General features: G+C 47.3%; 1 protein-coding gene across 3 annotated transcripts; it reads right to left on the reverse strand.

Annotated features, from left to right (window-relative positions):
• Positions 1-391: 391 nt before the first annotated feature.
• GDPD2 (glycerophosphodiester phosphodiesterase domain containing 2) lies at positions 392-11,933 on the reverse strand. Of its 3 annotated transcripts, XM_003801759.2 has the most exons (16): positions 11,572-11,933; positions 9,609-9,722; positions 9,242-9,345; positions 8,847-8,940; positions 8,589-8,648; positions 8,224-8,322; positions 7,979-8,072; positions 7,675-7,820; positions 7,468-7,550; positions 7,211-7,361; positions 3,746-3,967; positions 3,388-3,536; positions 1,346-1,493; positions 1,118-1,200; positions 840-868; positions 407-750 (listed from the first exon to the last, which is right to left on the reverse strand). In XM_003801759.2, exons 1-16 carry the CDS (start codon positions 11,674-11,676, stop codon positions 698-700), a joined length of 1,734 nt encoding a protein of 577 aa, XP_003801807.1. In that variant the 5' UTR covers positions 11,677-11,933; the 3' UTR covers positions 407-697. The 3 variants fall into 3 exon arrangements, with proteins under 3 accessions (XP_003801808.1, XP_003801809.1, XP_003801807.1); XM_003801760.1 differs by lacking the exon at positions 9,609-9,722 and having other exon boundaries at positions 392-750; XM_003801761.1 differs by lacking the exons at positions 9,242-9,345; positions 9,609-9,722 and having other exon boundaries at positions 392-750.
• Between the last annotated feature and the right edge of the window lie 1,365 nt (positions 11,934-13,298).

The following is a 13,298-nucleotide window of genomic DNA, read 5'->3' on the forward strand; positions in this document are numbered from 1 at the left end:
GAATGTCGCGTCACATCCAATCCTAGATGTAAGGGGCATCCTCTTCCCAGCTCCAGAGCTGAAATGATTAGACTGACCAAACGGGATTACATTCATTGAGATTAACAACAAGATACAGGAACCAACCTGTCTTGAAGAAAAGGCTGTGCACAGCAAAAGCCACTCATAGGAACAGAATTATATGGCTACATGAGTTATTTAGCTCCTACCTCTAGGCAGGAAAGCAGCTAAATTGCAAGCATCTTAGGAGACAGTATATACAGTAGGGATGTTATCTTCAGCACCTTACAGTTCTCCAGAAAAGGCCATTTTGTCATCTTCTTCACTGTTCCAAGCTGTACCACCCTAGCACACCCTGTGCCTTCTACGCATGAACACGTGCACACAAGTCTGAGACATTATCTTGGCAATCTCCCTTTTACTTCCGCTGTTCTAGTTTCATTTGGGGAGAGACTTCTCATGACTCACTGTGTTCCCAACCACTTCAGGTCAAAAGCCTGATTCCATAGCAGTTTGGGGCATGCTCACCATACAGGAAAAGGCCCTTATGGTTCAAAACCTCCTGTTGGTAAAGTTCTCCCCAACCCAACCCACTACCCTTGACACATTCCACTTCAGCCACTCTCCCTCTCTTGCTGTTGATCAATGCAGACAGTCTCAGATTCCAGTTGCAGGGTGGGTGGACTGGGCAGGGCATTCACTCAGTTATCAAATTCTTGATGCTTGTTAGCAACACCGCTGTTTCTAAGCCTGTGGAGAGGGTAGGTCATATAGGGAGTCAGTAAGGGAAAGGCTAGAAGAAGAGAAAAATGAGGCGGTGATGGGGGGAAAGTTCTTACCAGTTCTTTCTCTCTCCTTAGCACATCTCCTATAGGAAGAAAAGCTTCCCATTGTGAGTTCAGCTAGCTTCAAAAAGGACCTTCCAACTCTAGAGACTCTCAAACTGCCTTTCCCAAGTTTAAGCCAATTTGGTGGTATAAGGAAGAGTCTAAGAATTTTAAGAGAACTAAGCGGACCACACCCCAAGCCTTAGGCAGCACAAATGAGTCTGAATTCACTTCATCTCAGGGGTCAAGGGAAAGTAAGGACCCAGAAAGCTGACGTACAAAGCACTTACCTTTGGAGAAGAAAGATCCACAAAAGCAGCAGGATAGAGACACAGTTGGTAATGATCCACATCATTAGGTAGGTGTGAGGTTTCTGTGGGAATAGAAAAAGACTCTGTTTGTGGCCAGAGCCCCAAGGGTAGTATATAGGGGGAAATAAGTAAGGAAGAGAGGGACAGGGTTAAGAAGAACTAGGGATGGGAGAAGAAGAGGACGGATGGCAGTTCCAGAGTTCTTACAATAAGCCAGACAGGGTAATGCATCTGCTGTAGCAGCTGGCAGTCATTGGTGGTGACTGAATCCACCCCTGCACACCAAAGCAGAGAGAAGAGCCAGGGCTTGTTCACTACAAAGAGGTTCACTGAGACATTATCCTGGTGCAATGTCCTATCAAGGTGGGAAAGAAAAGAGAACATCCAGAATCATGGTGCATGAAGTGTGAGAAGCAGCCTTCTGCCTGTGCTCAAATCTTACATCACTGTCAAGGAGGTTCTACCTTTGCACAGCAGACCTAACCTAAAGTGATTTTCTTTGTGTAGCTGAACTCTGTTTTCTGTTGGATTCTACCCATAGGCTCTAGCTTTGCCTTCTGGGACCACACAAATGTGGCTCTCCCCTCTGTACCATGACACCCTTCAGAGGTCTGAGGAACAGAGGCTAAGTCTCTCTGAGTTTACTCGTCTCCAGGCCCAATTGCCCCAGTTCCTTCAACCATAACTCGTGGGTCCTGGGTTATTATTTCCTTCACCATACAAGCCTCTAATCTGATCTTATTCCAGTTTATCAATGTTCCTTGAAAATATGGAGCTTGGCTCTGAAAATGATATCCTAGATGGGCTTGGACCAGTTTTGAGTAGAGCAAAACTATCTTCTGTCTTTGGGCACTATGCCTGTATAAAGCCAGCCCAGAGTCAGATTAGCCTTTGGTAATGTCACATCTCACTGATGACTTACTATGCATACTGTTCAACCAAAGCCCTGGTCCTTTGCACACATATTCCTGCTGATGCCACTGTATCCTCTCTGGTCTTTGTTAAACTGAGATTCTTCTGGGCCCCAAATATAGGTTTTTATATCTATCTTTGTTGCATTTCATCTTGCTAGATTTGGCCCATCTTTTTAGGGCACTTAGGACCTTTCAAGACCTCTATTACATCATCAGTGTATTCATTAATGATTTACATCTTTTGGAAACTTGATCAGCAATAAATATTGCTCAGGGCAAGACTAAGATAAAGGCCAAACGCTGTGTCATATCTTCCTCCATGATGACCACTTGAGGAAAGAAATACTTATTTAGTTCACATTTTTCTATCTGACCACAAGAGACCGTGGCAAGAGTGTACTTTGTAATCTGTCATGTTTACTGGCTGGGTCAGCCTCTGGGGCCCAGCTCACATCTGAGATTTTCTCACTTCTCTTTCCCCCAGATCTAGCCTCTCTTATGCTGATGTCTTTGGTATAGAATAAAAGCTAAAATCCTTCTTATGGTCTACAAGGTCCTACACAATTTGTCTACCTCTCTAGCTTTACCTTCTCCTTGCTCATGAGCCTGCTGTTCCTGCTCTTCTGCAGCTCTTCTCATAGTTAGCTCCTTTTGACCATCCAGATCTCATCTCAGACATCAGCACTTTAACCACTCTTCCTGATGTATTACACCCCCCCCCGGCTTGTCCCAGCCCTTCACTCCCAACCCTAATCACTCTTCTACATCTCCCTATTTTGTCTTCATAGCATTTATCACTTTTTTTTTTTTTTCTGAAACAAAGTCTCTCTCGCCCTGGGTAGAGTTCAGTGGTGTCAGCCTAGCTTATAGCAACCTCAGACTCCTAGGTTCAAGTGATCCTTTTTTTGCCTCAGCCTCCCAAGTAGCTGGGATTACAGGGGTCCACCACCATAACCAGTTAATATTTCTATTTCAGTAGAGATGAGGTCTTGCTTTTTCTCAGGCTGGTCTTGAACTCTTGACCTCAAGCTATCCTCAGACCCCATGAGCCACCATGCCTAGCCACACTTATCACTTCCCAATTTGCATGTATTTTAAAGTGGTTTATTGTCTATCTTTCACTAACACATAAATTCCATGAAAACACATAAATTCCTGTCTGTTTTATTCATGTTGTATGTATCCCCAAAGCCTGCAATAAATACTACCTGATATGTAGCAAGTGTTCAATAAATATTTGTTGTATAAATGAATGAATAGCCTTTGCGCTCCCTGAATTCTTCCCTGTCATTAAGCCTCATGTGATCTCCTTGGTTTCTTTCCTCTAGCACTCACTTGATATCCAACAGTGGTAGGTCTTGATAGGGGAGGTTGAGAAACTGGGGCCTCTTGGTTCTGTTGCCTCCTTGCTGTCCATATATCTGGCGCATTCTGGGTGCCCGTCGTTGGACATTAGCCCGATCTTCATCTGGAAGCCAAAGGACCTGTGGTTCAGAGAGGATAGGCATGAAGTTGAAGACCTAGAGATATCAGGGATAGGGGCAGGAACAGAGAGGATTGACCACCCAATGGGCTATGTGAGCTGGGACAGGGCCCTAGTGTAGAGAACAGACTCAAATCATCATCATGACCTAGGGAGGGCAGGGTGGGGAGAGGGACCAAAAGGGGACCTTGGGAGTTATAGCAACATCACCATGGCTTGGGGCACCCTTGCATTCAGCACAGCTTCCAATGTCTGGTTTACAAACGTGTCATAATATGTGTGGTTTTGTGGGGGTCGGCGCAAGTCAAACATGATGGAAAGGTTGAGGACTTCAGCTTCCTTCAACAGCTCTTCTAAAGCTGGTACTGACTGATTTTCAGCCTCTTTTCGATCTGGGCCTGACAGTTGCTTGGCCCCCCAGAAGGGATGCCGCTATAAAAAAGGACAATTATTTAAATATCAGAAGAGGACTCCAGGACTCCAAGATTTCCCCTTATCTTCACTGATATCCCCCAATTGGTACCCAGTTTCTTCCCACCTCTGAGCCTAGAACTGTGGCCTTTTTTTCCTTCCCAACCATCTCGTGCCTTATTCTATGATCTCAATCTCCTAACCTTTCGGTTTTCTAACTTCCTCCCTCCCACTACATCTTTTATTTGGTCTTGCAGAGACCTCTGGGATCTTGATCCTTTGGTTTCTTCACAGTCCACCAACCATTTCTGTACACATCTATATCCTGTACCCATGGTCCGTCCACAGCTTGAACTACTTTTCCACAGCACTCTCAACTCCCCTTCTGCCCCACTTGCCCTACAACTCCCAAATTCAGATTCAATTCTACAATTGTATGTCTCTTCCACTCCTAGAACTGGGGGCTGAGCATTGCTATAGGCAAAGTACACCATGTGGCACTGTTGTCCTATATTTTTCTTCCAGTACTGCTTAGCAATCCTTTTACTTGCTCTTGATTTGCTCCCTCATCTATTCTCCCTAGTCAGTATTCCAAGCCTCTGCCCACTTTCCTTTCTTCTCTTTATTAGCATTGAATGACCTCACTTCTAATCCCTGATATGGATAACATTTATTGAGTTATGTGACTGGCAGTGTTCTAGGTACTTTATGTATGTGTAGTAACAGCTTTGGTATCACCCTCCTTGTACAAATGAGGAAATTGAAGTGCAGAGAAACTAAGAAATGTTGCCCAGGGTCACACAGCTAGTAAGTGGTGAAGGCAAGATTCAAAGCTACACATCTCTTCTTCCTCTTCTTCCTCCTCTTCTTCTACAGAATCTCACTCTGTTGCCTCTGCTAGAGGACAGTGGCATCATCAGAGCACAAACTCGAACTCATGGGTTCAAGTGACCCTTCCAGCTCAGCCTCTCAGAGTGTGAGGATTAAAGGCATGAACCACCAGGCCCCCAGCCTCCTTGTTAATCACTTTGGTATGACATTAAATAGAGAGTTAAATGGGGGGGGGAAAGCAAATGCAAAAGAGTCTGTGTATAGCACTTGCAAACTGGCTTAGGAAAGGCAATAAAATATAATACAAAGAAACTGGATTACGAAATCACATGGGCCTGGCTTTGCCCTCAACAGCTGAGTGACCTCTGGTAAATCATCTCTGAGCCTTGATTTTTTCACATCATCAGTGAAGATATACCAATTCGTAGGACTACAGTAGGATCAAAGGTAACATATACATAGTGTACCTAGCATGTTTCTCAAATATGGCAGGTATTCAGTAAATTATTACACTGAAAAAGTGTATAGTGATCCTATTTGTGTAAAATAAAGAGTGTGTATAGATGTATATATTTGCAGATGTGCCTTGACTTATGATGGGGGTTATATCCTGATAAACCCATCATAATCATAGCATGGCCTATCCTACCTTAAACCTGCTCAGAACACTTAAATTAACCTATAGTTGGGCTAAATCATCTAACACAAGGCCTATTTTATAATAAAGTATTGAATAATTTCTCATGTATTGAATACTATACTAAGAGTGAAAAACAGAATGGTTGTATGGGTACTTGAAGTACAATTTCTACTGAATGTGTATTCTTGCACTGTTGTAAAGTCAAAAAATTGTTAAGTGGAAGCATCATAAGTCAGGGACTGTGTGTGTATCTAGCTGTTAGTGAATATTTCAGAGGAGTTGGATTATGGGAGACTTCTATTTTTGTTATTTCTCTTATTACTCTGGTATTTTACTTTTTTACATTGATCATGAATTATTTTCATTATCATGAAAAAAGGAACTGGAAAAATAAAGTATTCTTTTAAATATTTTCTATCATCAGCAGCGCCTGTAGCTCAGTGGGCAAGGTGCTGACCACATACACCCAGCCTGGCAGGTTTGAACCCAGCCCAGGCCAGCTTAACAACTATGACAACAACAACAACAACAAAAAATAGCTGGCATTGTGATGGGTGCCTATAGTCCCAGCTACTTGGGAGGCTGAGACAAGAGAACCGCTTAAGCCCAGGAGTTTGAGGTTGCTGTGAGCTGTGATGCCATAGCACTCTACTAAGGGTGACATAGTGAGACTGTCTCAAAAAATATATATATATTAATTATCACCTACAGGATCGAAGTTGACACTTCTAGGCCCAGCATTCAAAGGCCCTCAAGAAAAATCAAGCCTCTGCTCCTTACCACTCTCATAAATTTATACTGAACCACTTTTTGTTCCTGTGAAAAACACTTTATCTTTTCTTTTTCTTTTTTTTAAATGAGGCAGAATTTTACTCTGTCACCCTAGGTACAGTGCTGTGGCATCATAGCTCATAGCAGCCTCGAACTCTTGGGCTCAAATGAGCCTGTTGCCTCAGTTTTTCATTTTTTAGTAGAGACATGGTCTTGCTCTTGCTCAGGCTGGTCTCATACTCATGGGCTTCAGCAATCTGCCAGCTTTGGCCTCCCAGAGTGCTAGGGTTATAGGCATGACCCACCATGCCCAGCCCAGAAACACACTTTTTTATATTCTGGGCTTTATACAGGCTCTTCCTGCCTAGAATTCCCTTACCCTGCCCTGAGATGATAAAACTCACATCATATGTTGCTCATACATCCTCTCCTGTGTGAATCCATGCATGATCCTCTCCCATACTCACTTAGCAGTGACCTCTCTCTCCTCTCTACCCAGGGGGAAAAAAAAGAGAGTATATATATATATATATATATATATTCTTTTTTGAGACAGAGTCTCACTCTGTCACCCTGGGTAGAGTGCGGTGGTGTTATCATAGCTCACTCAAACACTTGGGTTCAAGCAATCCTGTCTCAGCCTCCTGAGTAGCTGGGACTATAGGCACCAACACAATGCTTGGTTTGTTTTTCTATTTTTAGTAGAGATAGAGTCTCACTCTTGCTCAGGCTAGTCTTGAACTCCTGAGCTCAAGCAATCCACCCACCTTGGCCTCATAGAGTCCTAGGATTAGAGGTATGAGTCACTGCACCCAGCCCAGGAAAAAAATTTTTTATTGCTCTAGGTTTCCTATTCTAATTGTCTGTTGCCTAGGCACTCTTCTTCCTTACTAGGTAGGAGTGACTTGAGAGCAGGTTGTGTTCCTACCACACAGGGCTCAGCAAATGCTTATCAATGGAATGAACTCTGCCCTCTCTGAGTACCCTGCAAGTGGCTACATCTTCCCAGAGGCTATTCTTACCTCTAGGAACCAGGTCCCAGCATTAAGTCTCTTCAGTTCAGCCCAGGAGAAGTCACTGCTATGGGTTGTGATTCGGGCTGGGAACACAGAGGCTACATCTGTGGTCCTGCTCAGGCTCTCATCATGCATGAGGAAGGGGATTCCATCAGAGCTGAGGATGCAAGGGGTTTCAGAGGGCCAAGCTGTGCATCTGGTCATCGTTTCTTGAGCTCTGTCCCACAGGCCCCCCAGATCCCCTAAGCCCCGGCTTCCCTCACCTGATCATTACATCTGTCTCAAATACAGTAGCTCCACATTCAGCTGTCTTCCGTAGGGACATCAGGGTGTTCTCTGGGGCAAGCTGGGAAAGGGAATTGGTGAGGTGTTAGGAAAGAATGGGAGAATAAGAACCCACAGGCCTGCCTACTGCAACCCAGAGGAGGAGCAGACCCCCACTGCCTCCTAGCATTTTGCCCAATACTTACCATGGGGGCCCCTCGGTGTCCCACCAGTCCAGGCTTAGGGGGTAAGTCTCTGGGTTCCATGATGCAAGGTGAGGAGATGCATAGGGGGACCAGATAGATGACCAGGGAAACTCCAAAAAATAGAAGCAGTAGCAGAACCTTGGGTCCTGTGGGGAGTGAGGGATAGCGTTTGGAGAAAGGGCAGTGGGGGAGTTCTGGGAGCAGACGGCAGAGAGCATGTGCAGGAAACCAGGGAGGCAGCAGAAGGCAGGAGCATGGGTGGGTGAGTGGCCAGTGAGGGTGAGTGGTGGGGCAGAGTTGGCACCTCTTTGGTGGATATGGTAGAAAGTATCAGCCACAGGCCAGGCCAGGACGGTGATTCCAGCAACTGCTCCAATATGAAGGAATGGGGCTGTGGCCTATGAATAAGAGCTGGTGAGGAGGACTCTTTTTTCTATTTCCCCTCCCTCCTTTCTTCTTCCAGCTTGACTTTTGAAATTCAGAGCTACCTGATCTGGGATTGGCCACAGGCAAAGGCTCCTACCTAGACACTTGCGATCAGCCACTCACCTGCAGTGACAGACGTAAGCTATGCCACTCCTGCTGCCATTGGATGTCCAGTCCCACAAGGCCAATGACCACAAAAAACATAATGAGGAGCAGCAGCACCTGGGGGATCAGGGATGAATTTCGTCCTCTTTGTCAACATAGTTGGGCTCATAGTTACCTGGGCTGTTCCCTCACGCTATGGAAAAAGGATTTCGCCCTTCCCTTCCCCCATCATGTCTACATTCCTTCCTTCACTCAACAAATATTTACTGGGCTTGGGAACCTGGGGTCAATCCCAGGATATAAAAGTGAAGTCCTCAGCAAATAGCCCACCAAACACTGGGCCTAGTGGCCTCCTCTCCTATTCACTCCCATTCCCACTTTACCTTGTGGAGACTATGCAGATGCAGAGGCTGTCCACAGAGCTGCAGAAGCAGGGCCAGGAGCTGTGGGCAGAGGGTAGTGGGACTTATGAGGCATTAAGAGGGGTAGAAGGTCACTGAAGTGGGACTCCCAGACTGGTACCTCCCTCCTACCCAAGAAATAGTTCCCGTCCATCGGTGGGCAGGCTGAGAACAAGGGGATAGAGGTGAGCAGGAAGGAAAGGCTAAGGTGTGGGTTAGGCCGGCTGCCCCTGGACCCACCAATAGCAGGGATGCATATGTGACCAGTAGAGAAGTGACCAGCAGAAATACCAGGGACCAGTCCATCCAGTGTCCCCAGTGGAGGAATAAGAATCTGTAGGAGAGAGAGAGGTGTCCAAGTAGGAGAAGGGGTATCAATAGTGGCCTGAAGGGAGTTGGGGATGGTTGGATCCAGAAGGGAGTGAGGGGAAAACCCCTCATGGGACCAGGACTCCACAGCTTGGGAAGATTTTGTGGAGGTATTTCCAAAGGCAGTTGGGTAGCAGAAGAACTGGCTTGAGGGGCTGGGCAGGGATGGGGGATGCCTGATTATAGGGTTGACCACTCAGAAGTCCCAAGGTGGGGAGTAGGTTGACATGTATGCTAAGGAAGGGTTGGGAGAATCCATGACACACTCATTGAAGTTGTGCAGGTCATTGAGAAGGATGAGCCCGATGTACAGCCATCCCAGGGAGAGGAGGAAGGTGAGGAAGAGCAGGCCAAACCAGATACAGTCACACTGCAAAGGGTAGGAGAGAAGCTCATAATTGATCCCTATTTCAAGCTCAGTCTCCAATGTATGGCACCTGAAGGGAACTTCCCACCATGTGTTGGGCTGTTCTGCTCTAGGAGCAGCTTTTTCCATATTTAAGGGGTATTTTCTTCCTGGGGAGAGAAAGTTCCTTTCCCCCAGCTGCCTGAGTATAACTGGCCTCCTTATCCCTGCTAATGGGCCTCTGCCTTCTGACTTCCAGCCTCCCCACCCCTCCATCCCTACTCCACCTTGCTGGTTTTCATCTTTTCTTTAGGGCATTTCCTCCAGTGGCAGCTATACAGGCAGTGGAGGCAGCGGGCCCAGATGGAGCAGCAGCCAGGGGACTCAGCCATGAGGAAGGCCTGGGGGAGGGGACACTCAGCCATCAGGGACCCTGGCAAAGGGCAAATCCCAGCCTTCCTCTCAGTGTTAACTGAGGAGCCCAGGAAAGCGGCAGAGGCCTGGGCTGCTGCTCAGCAACAGAGATCACAGGGCAGGCTCAGAGTACCAGATTGGATGACCTGGAAAGTCAGTGGGACACCCAGGAGGTCTAGGCTCTTTGCAGGCAGAAGGTATACCCACTCTTTCCAGCTCCTCTCCATTTAACAGACACCAGCTCTGGGGATGGAGTGCTTGCCTAGGGGTAAGGACTCAGGAGAAACTGCCCAGGGTGGGGCAAACTCAGTTCAGCAAGTTGAGGCAGATCTGGCCAAGCTTGAGGCAGCCCCATAATGAGTTGAAGCAGGAGTAACATGAAGCAGAGGTTCCAGTTCTGACCTGGGGCTGAGGGAGGCCCAGCTTGTCGGCCAGTTGCTATGGATACAAAGAGCACACAAATCACAAAGCCCTGACTGAAAGATTCTGTGTACGCCTCCCGCCTCTCGCCTCCCAGGGGAGGAGGGCATTGCCAAAAAGAGGAAGACTTGAGGGGAACAGGTTGCCTGGGTCACTCTTAGTCTTCTGAAGGAACCCTTATTCCTATCTGTGCACATCTGGAAAATCCAAGCTCTCCCACCCCAGTCCTGTTTTTTCTTGCCCAGCCATCCCCCAACCCCAATGAGAAACCCAGTCTCACCTTCTCTCTGTCAGAGGCCCCACCCTCTGAGTTAGCTTTGGTGAAAGTATACAGGGCAAAGGTGTGTGTGTGTGTGTGTGTGGTTGTCTTGGGGCAGGGGATCCTTGTACCTTGTGTTTCTGGTCTGGCTGAGACAGCTGATTTCCAAACTGGGCTGGATATGTGATCAAGATTCTACATGAGAGGGTGTGTGATATATGGTCAGCATGTGTACCTACATTTGTACTAGTGGCTGTCAGTACAATGTGTTTTGAGGGACTTTGAATATGTAAAGAAGTTCCTGGATATACTCAAAGAATGTTTGTGTATGTGTGCGTGTGTGGTCTAAGGGACAGCACCCCATGTCATAAAGGTTCCCCTGAGGTTGTGAAGTCTCACAGGGGTACAGTGACTGGACCCCTGAAAAGAGGAAGAGTGTGACTGCTCCTGAATCTACCCTCTTTATGCTGCCTTTGGAATGGAGTATTATTATTATATATATTTTTTATTTTTATTTATATATTTTTTAAGAGACAGAGTCTCACTTTATTGCCCTTGGTAGAGTGCCGTGGCATCACACAGCTCACAGCAACCTCCAACTCCTGGGCTCAGGCAATTCTCTTGCCTCAGCCTCCCGAGTAGCTGGGACTACAGGCACCCACCACAACGCCCAGCTATTTTTTGTTGTTGCAGTTTATCCGGGGCCGGGTTTGAACCCCCTACCCTCAGTATGTGGGGCCGGCGCCTTACTCACTGAGCCACAGGCACTGCCCTCTTATTATTATATTACTATTACTAGGATAATGCTCCCCTCCCTGAGATCCTTTCCAGGAAAAAGCCAACCTAAAAGGAGGCCCCTGAATCTACCCATCTCTGGGCTGGGTTATAGTAGCCTGCCCTGGGCCTCAGTCCACATCTTTTGCCTCACCTGGGGTCCTACCCTCCAGCACTCCAGGCATTTGCCTTCCAGAGTCCCACCTCCCTCCAGAGCTGTCTATGTAGGTGGGATCAGTATCTAAGCAACCTGAAAACCCCAGCTAGGGGAGCTGTTAGAGGTGTTGCCCAATCCCTGGGCCTAATCTCTGTCAGGTGGAGCCAGTCTCCACTTCCACTCACAGTTCCCGCCTGTAGCCCCCAGCCTTCCCAAGCCCTCACACCTTTTCTCTGCTGCAGCTCTGCTCTGCTCTCTGCTCTCCACTGCTTCTCAGCTCTTCTTGGAGTTGTCTGCCTCCTGTCTCTTCCAGTTCCTGGCTCAGGCCCATCAGTCAAACAGGTGGCACGGTTGCCACCTACAGGAGGTTGGGTCTTCTCTGAAGGCCTGCATCTGCTCTATGGCCTGGGCCCAGCCTGGGTGGGAAGATAGGAGGGAGGAACTGGGAGGGAGCACAGATCTGCTTATTTCCTCACTGGCGCTGGTGCTGGCAGTCAGGGGGCTTGGGTTGAGGAATTCCTTTGTGTAGCTTTCCCCATCTCCCTCTGTCCCTCCTCCTGTTCCCCTCCCAGTCATTGCTGGGGCTTTGTCCTGGCTCAGGGAGGCGAGGGCTGAGGGCACAGGCAGTGGGAAGCTGGGGGGAAGTTGCACAACTTTGCAACTTGGCAGTGACAAGAAGGGGCCCAGCCAGCCCCCTAGAATGGAGTGTGTGTGTAAGTCTGGATCTAGTCTCAAGCTCCCTGGGAGTACAGCCCTGATTATTAGCCTCATTTCCTTCCTGGGCTTCTACTTCACTTCTGCAAGGAACATCTATAAGAGATGTAGCTGCAAGCTACTTTTGGAACTTCAGGTAACAGGTCACCCTGTTTCTGGACCAGGCATCTTCATGGGCCTTAGTGGATCCTCGGTAACACTAGCAGCCCTCCCCTTCCCCATCCACCCAGACAAAAGATGCTTATTCAGGACATGCTGAGACATACATCATTCCTACTGCCTTGTCCCCAAAGCATCTAAAGTCTCTTTCCAAGAAACCTTTGAGTATGTTAGGGTCACAGGCTTTTGGAAGATGAATGCATACAAAAGATCATCAGTGAGAAAGGGCTGGCTAGCAAATTATAGTCTGCTTAACACTAAAGCAAGGGGTCTGGGGGGTTGGGAGCTGGTTTGATTGACCTTTCCTCTCTACATTTTGGCTGATAAAGTGTCTGGGGGTTGATAATTCAGTGTTGGTGGGAAAGGATGTCTTCTCTGGGCATAAGCCTCTTACCCTTCCCCCCACATGCACAGAATTTCAAACAGAAGACTGGCTCTCTTATGCCAAGAGCCAGTCCCCCTCCCTTTCAGCTTTCTCATTGTATCCAGAGGCTCCCTTGCTCCCTCAGCATTAAAATGCAAAGAGAAGCTGGGCTGTTTGCTGGCAGGAAACCAGGGAGGACCAGCAAGTCAGCTAGTCCTCTGCAGATTTCATTCTAGCCAGGTAGTCTTCAATTTCCTTTGTTTGGACTCTGGTGGATTCTAGAGGAGACCTGGCTTTTGAGTTCTTTAGGATGGATAGTTTGTGAGCTTTTTTAGGGAGAGGGATCTGGGATTTAGAATACATGGATATGAAGTCCAGGGCTTGTTAGCTCCTCAGAAGGCTGCAAGTCTAACGAGCAACCTTTGTATAGCATTCCAGAGGTGGCCCCCTTTTAACTTTAAGCAGATATGGAGACCCCTGATGCATAGTAAGAAGTAGGCCTCTCCTTTGTCAAAGGAAAAAACAAGGAGCTATCCTGGGACTAGACATCAGTGTGGTCCTACACGCCTACAGCCAAGAAATCAGGCCACAGGGCATGAGGAATAAGCCACTACTGGCACTCTAGAATCACACAGAAGCTTGGACAATAGATCTGGGTTCAAATCCTAGTTCTATCATTCACTAACTTTGTGACTCTTTTTTTTTTTTTTTTTTTT

This window comes from Otolemur garnettii, unplaced genomic scaffold (assembly GCF_000181295.1).
Source record: "Otolemur garnettii isolate 467f Iridium unplaced genomic scaffold, OtoGar3 scaffold00219, whole genome shotgun sequence".
Classification (NCBI taxonomy): domain Eukaryota; kingdom Metazoa; phylum Chordata; class Mammalia; order Primates; family Galagidae; genus Otolemur; species Otolemur garnettii.

Bases quoted from the DNA above. Each gene is read 5' to 3' on its own strand.
- GDPD2 (XM_003801759.2), bottom strand. From the start codon at position 11,676: ATGGGCCTGAGCCAGGAACTGGAAGAGACAGGAGGCAGACAACTCCAA. The intron at 9,723-11,571 runs GTGTGAGGGCTT...CCCCTCCCCCAG, and splicing joins AGAGCTGCAGCAGAGAAAAG to GCCTTCCTCATGGCTGAGTC. The intron at 869-1,117 runs GTAAGTGCTTTG...TTCTTCCTATAG, and splicing joins TGGATCTTTCTTCTCCAAAG to GAGATGTGCTAAGGAGAGAG.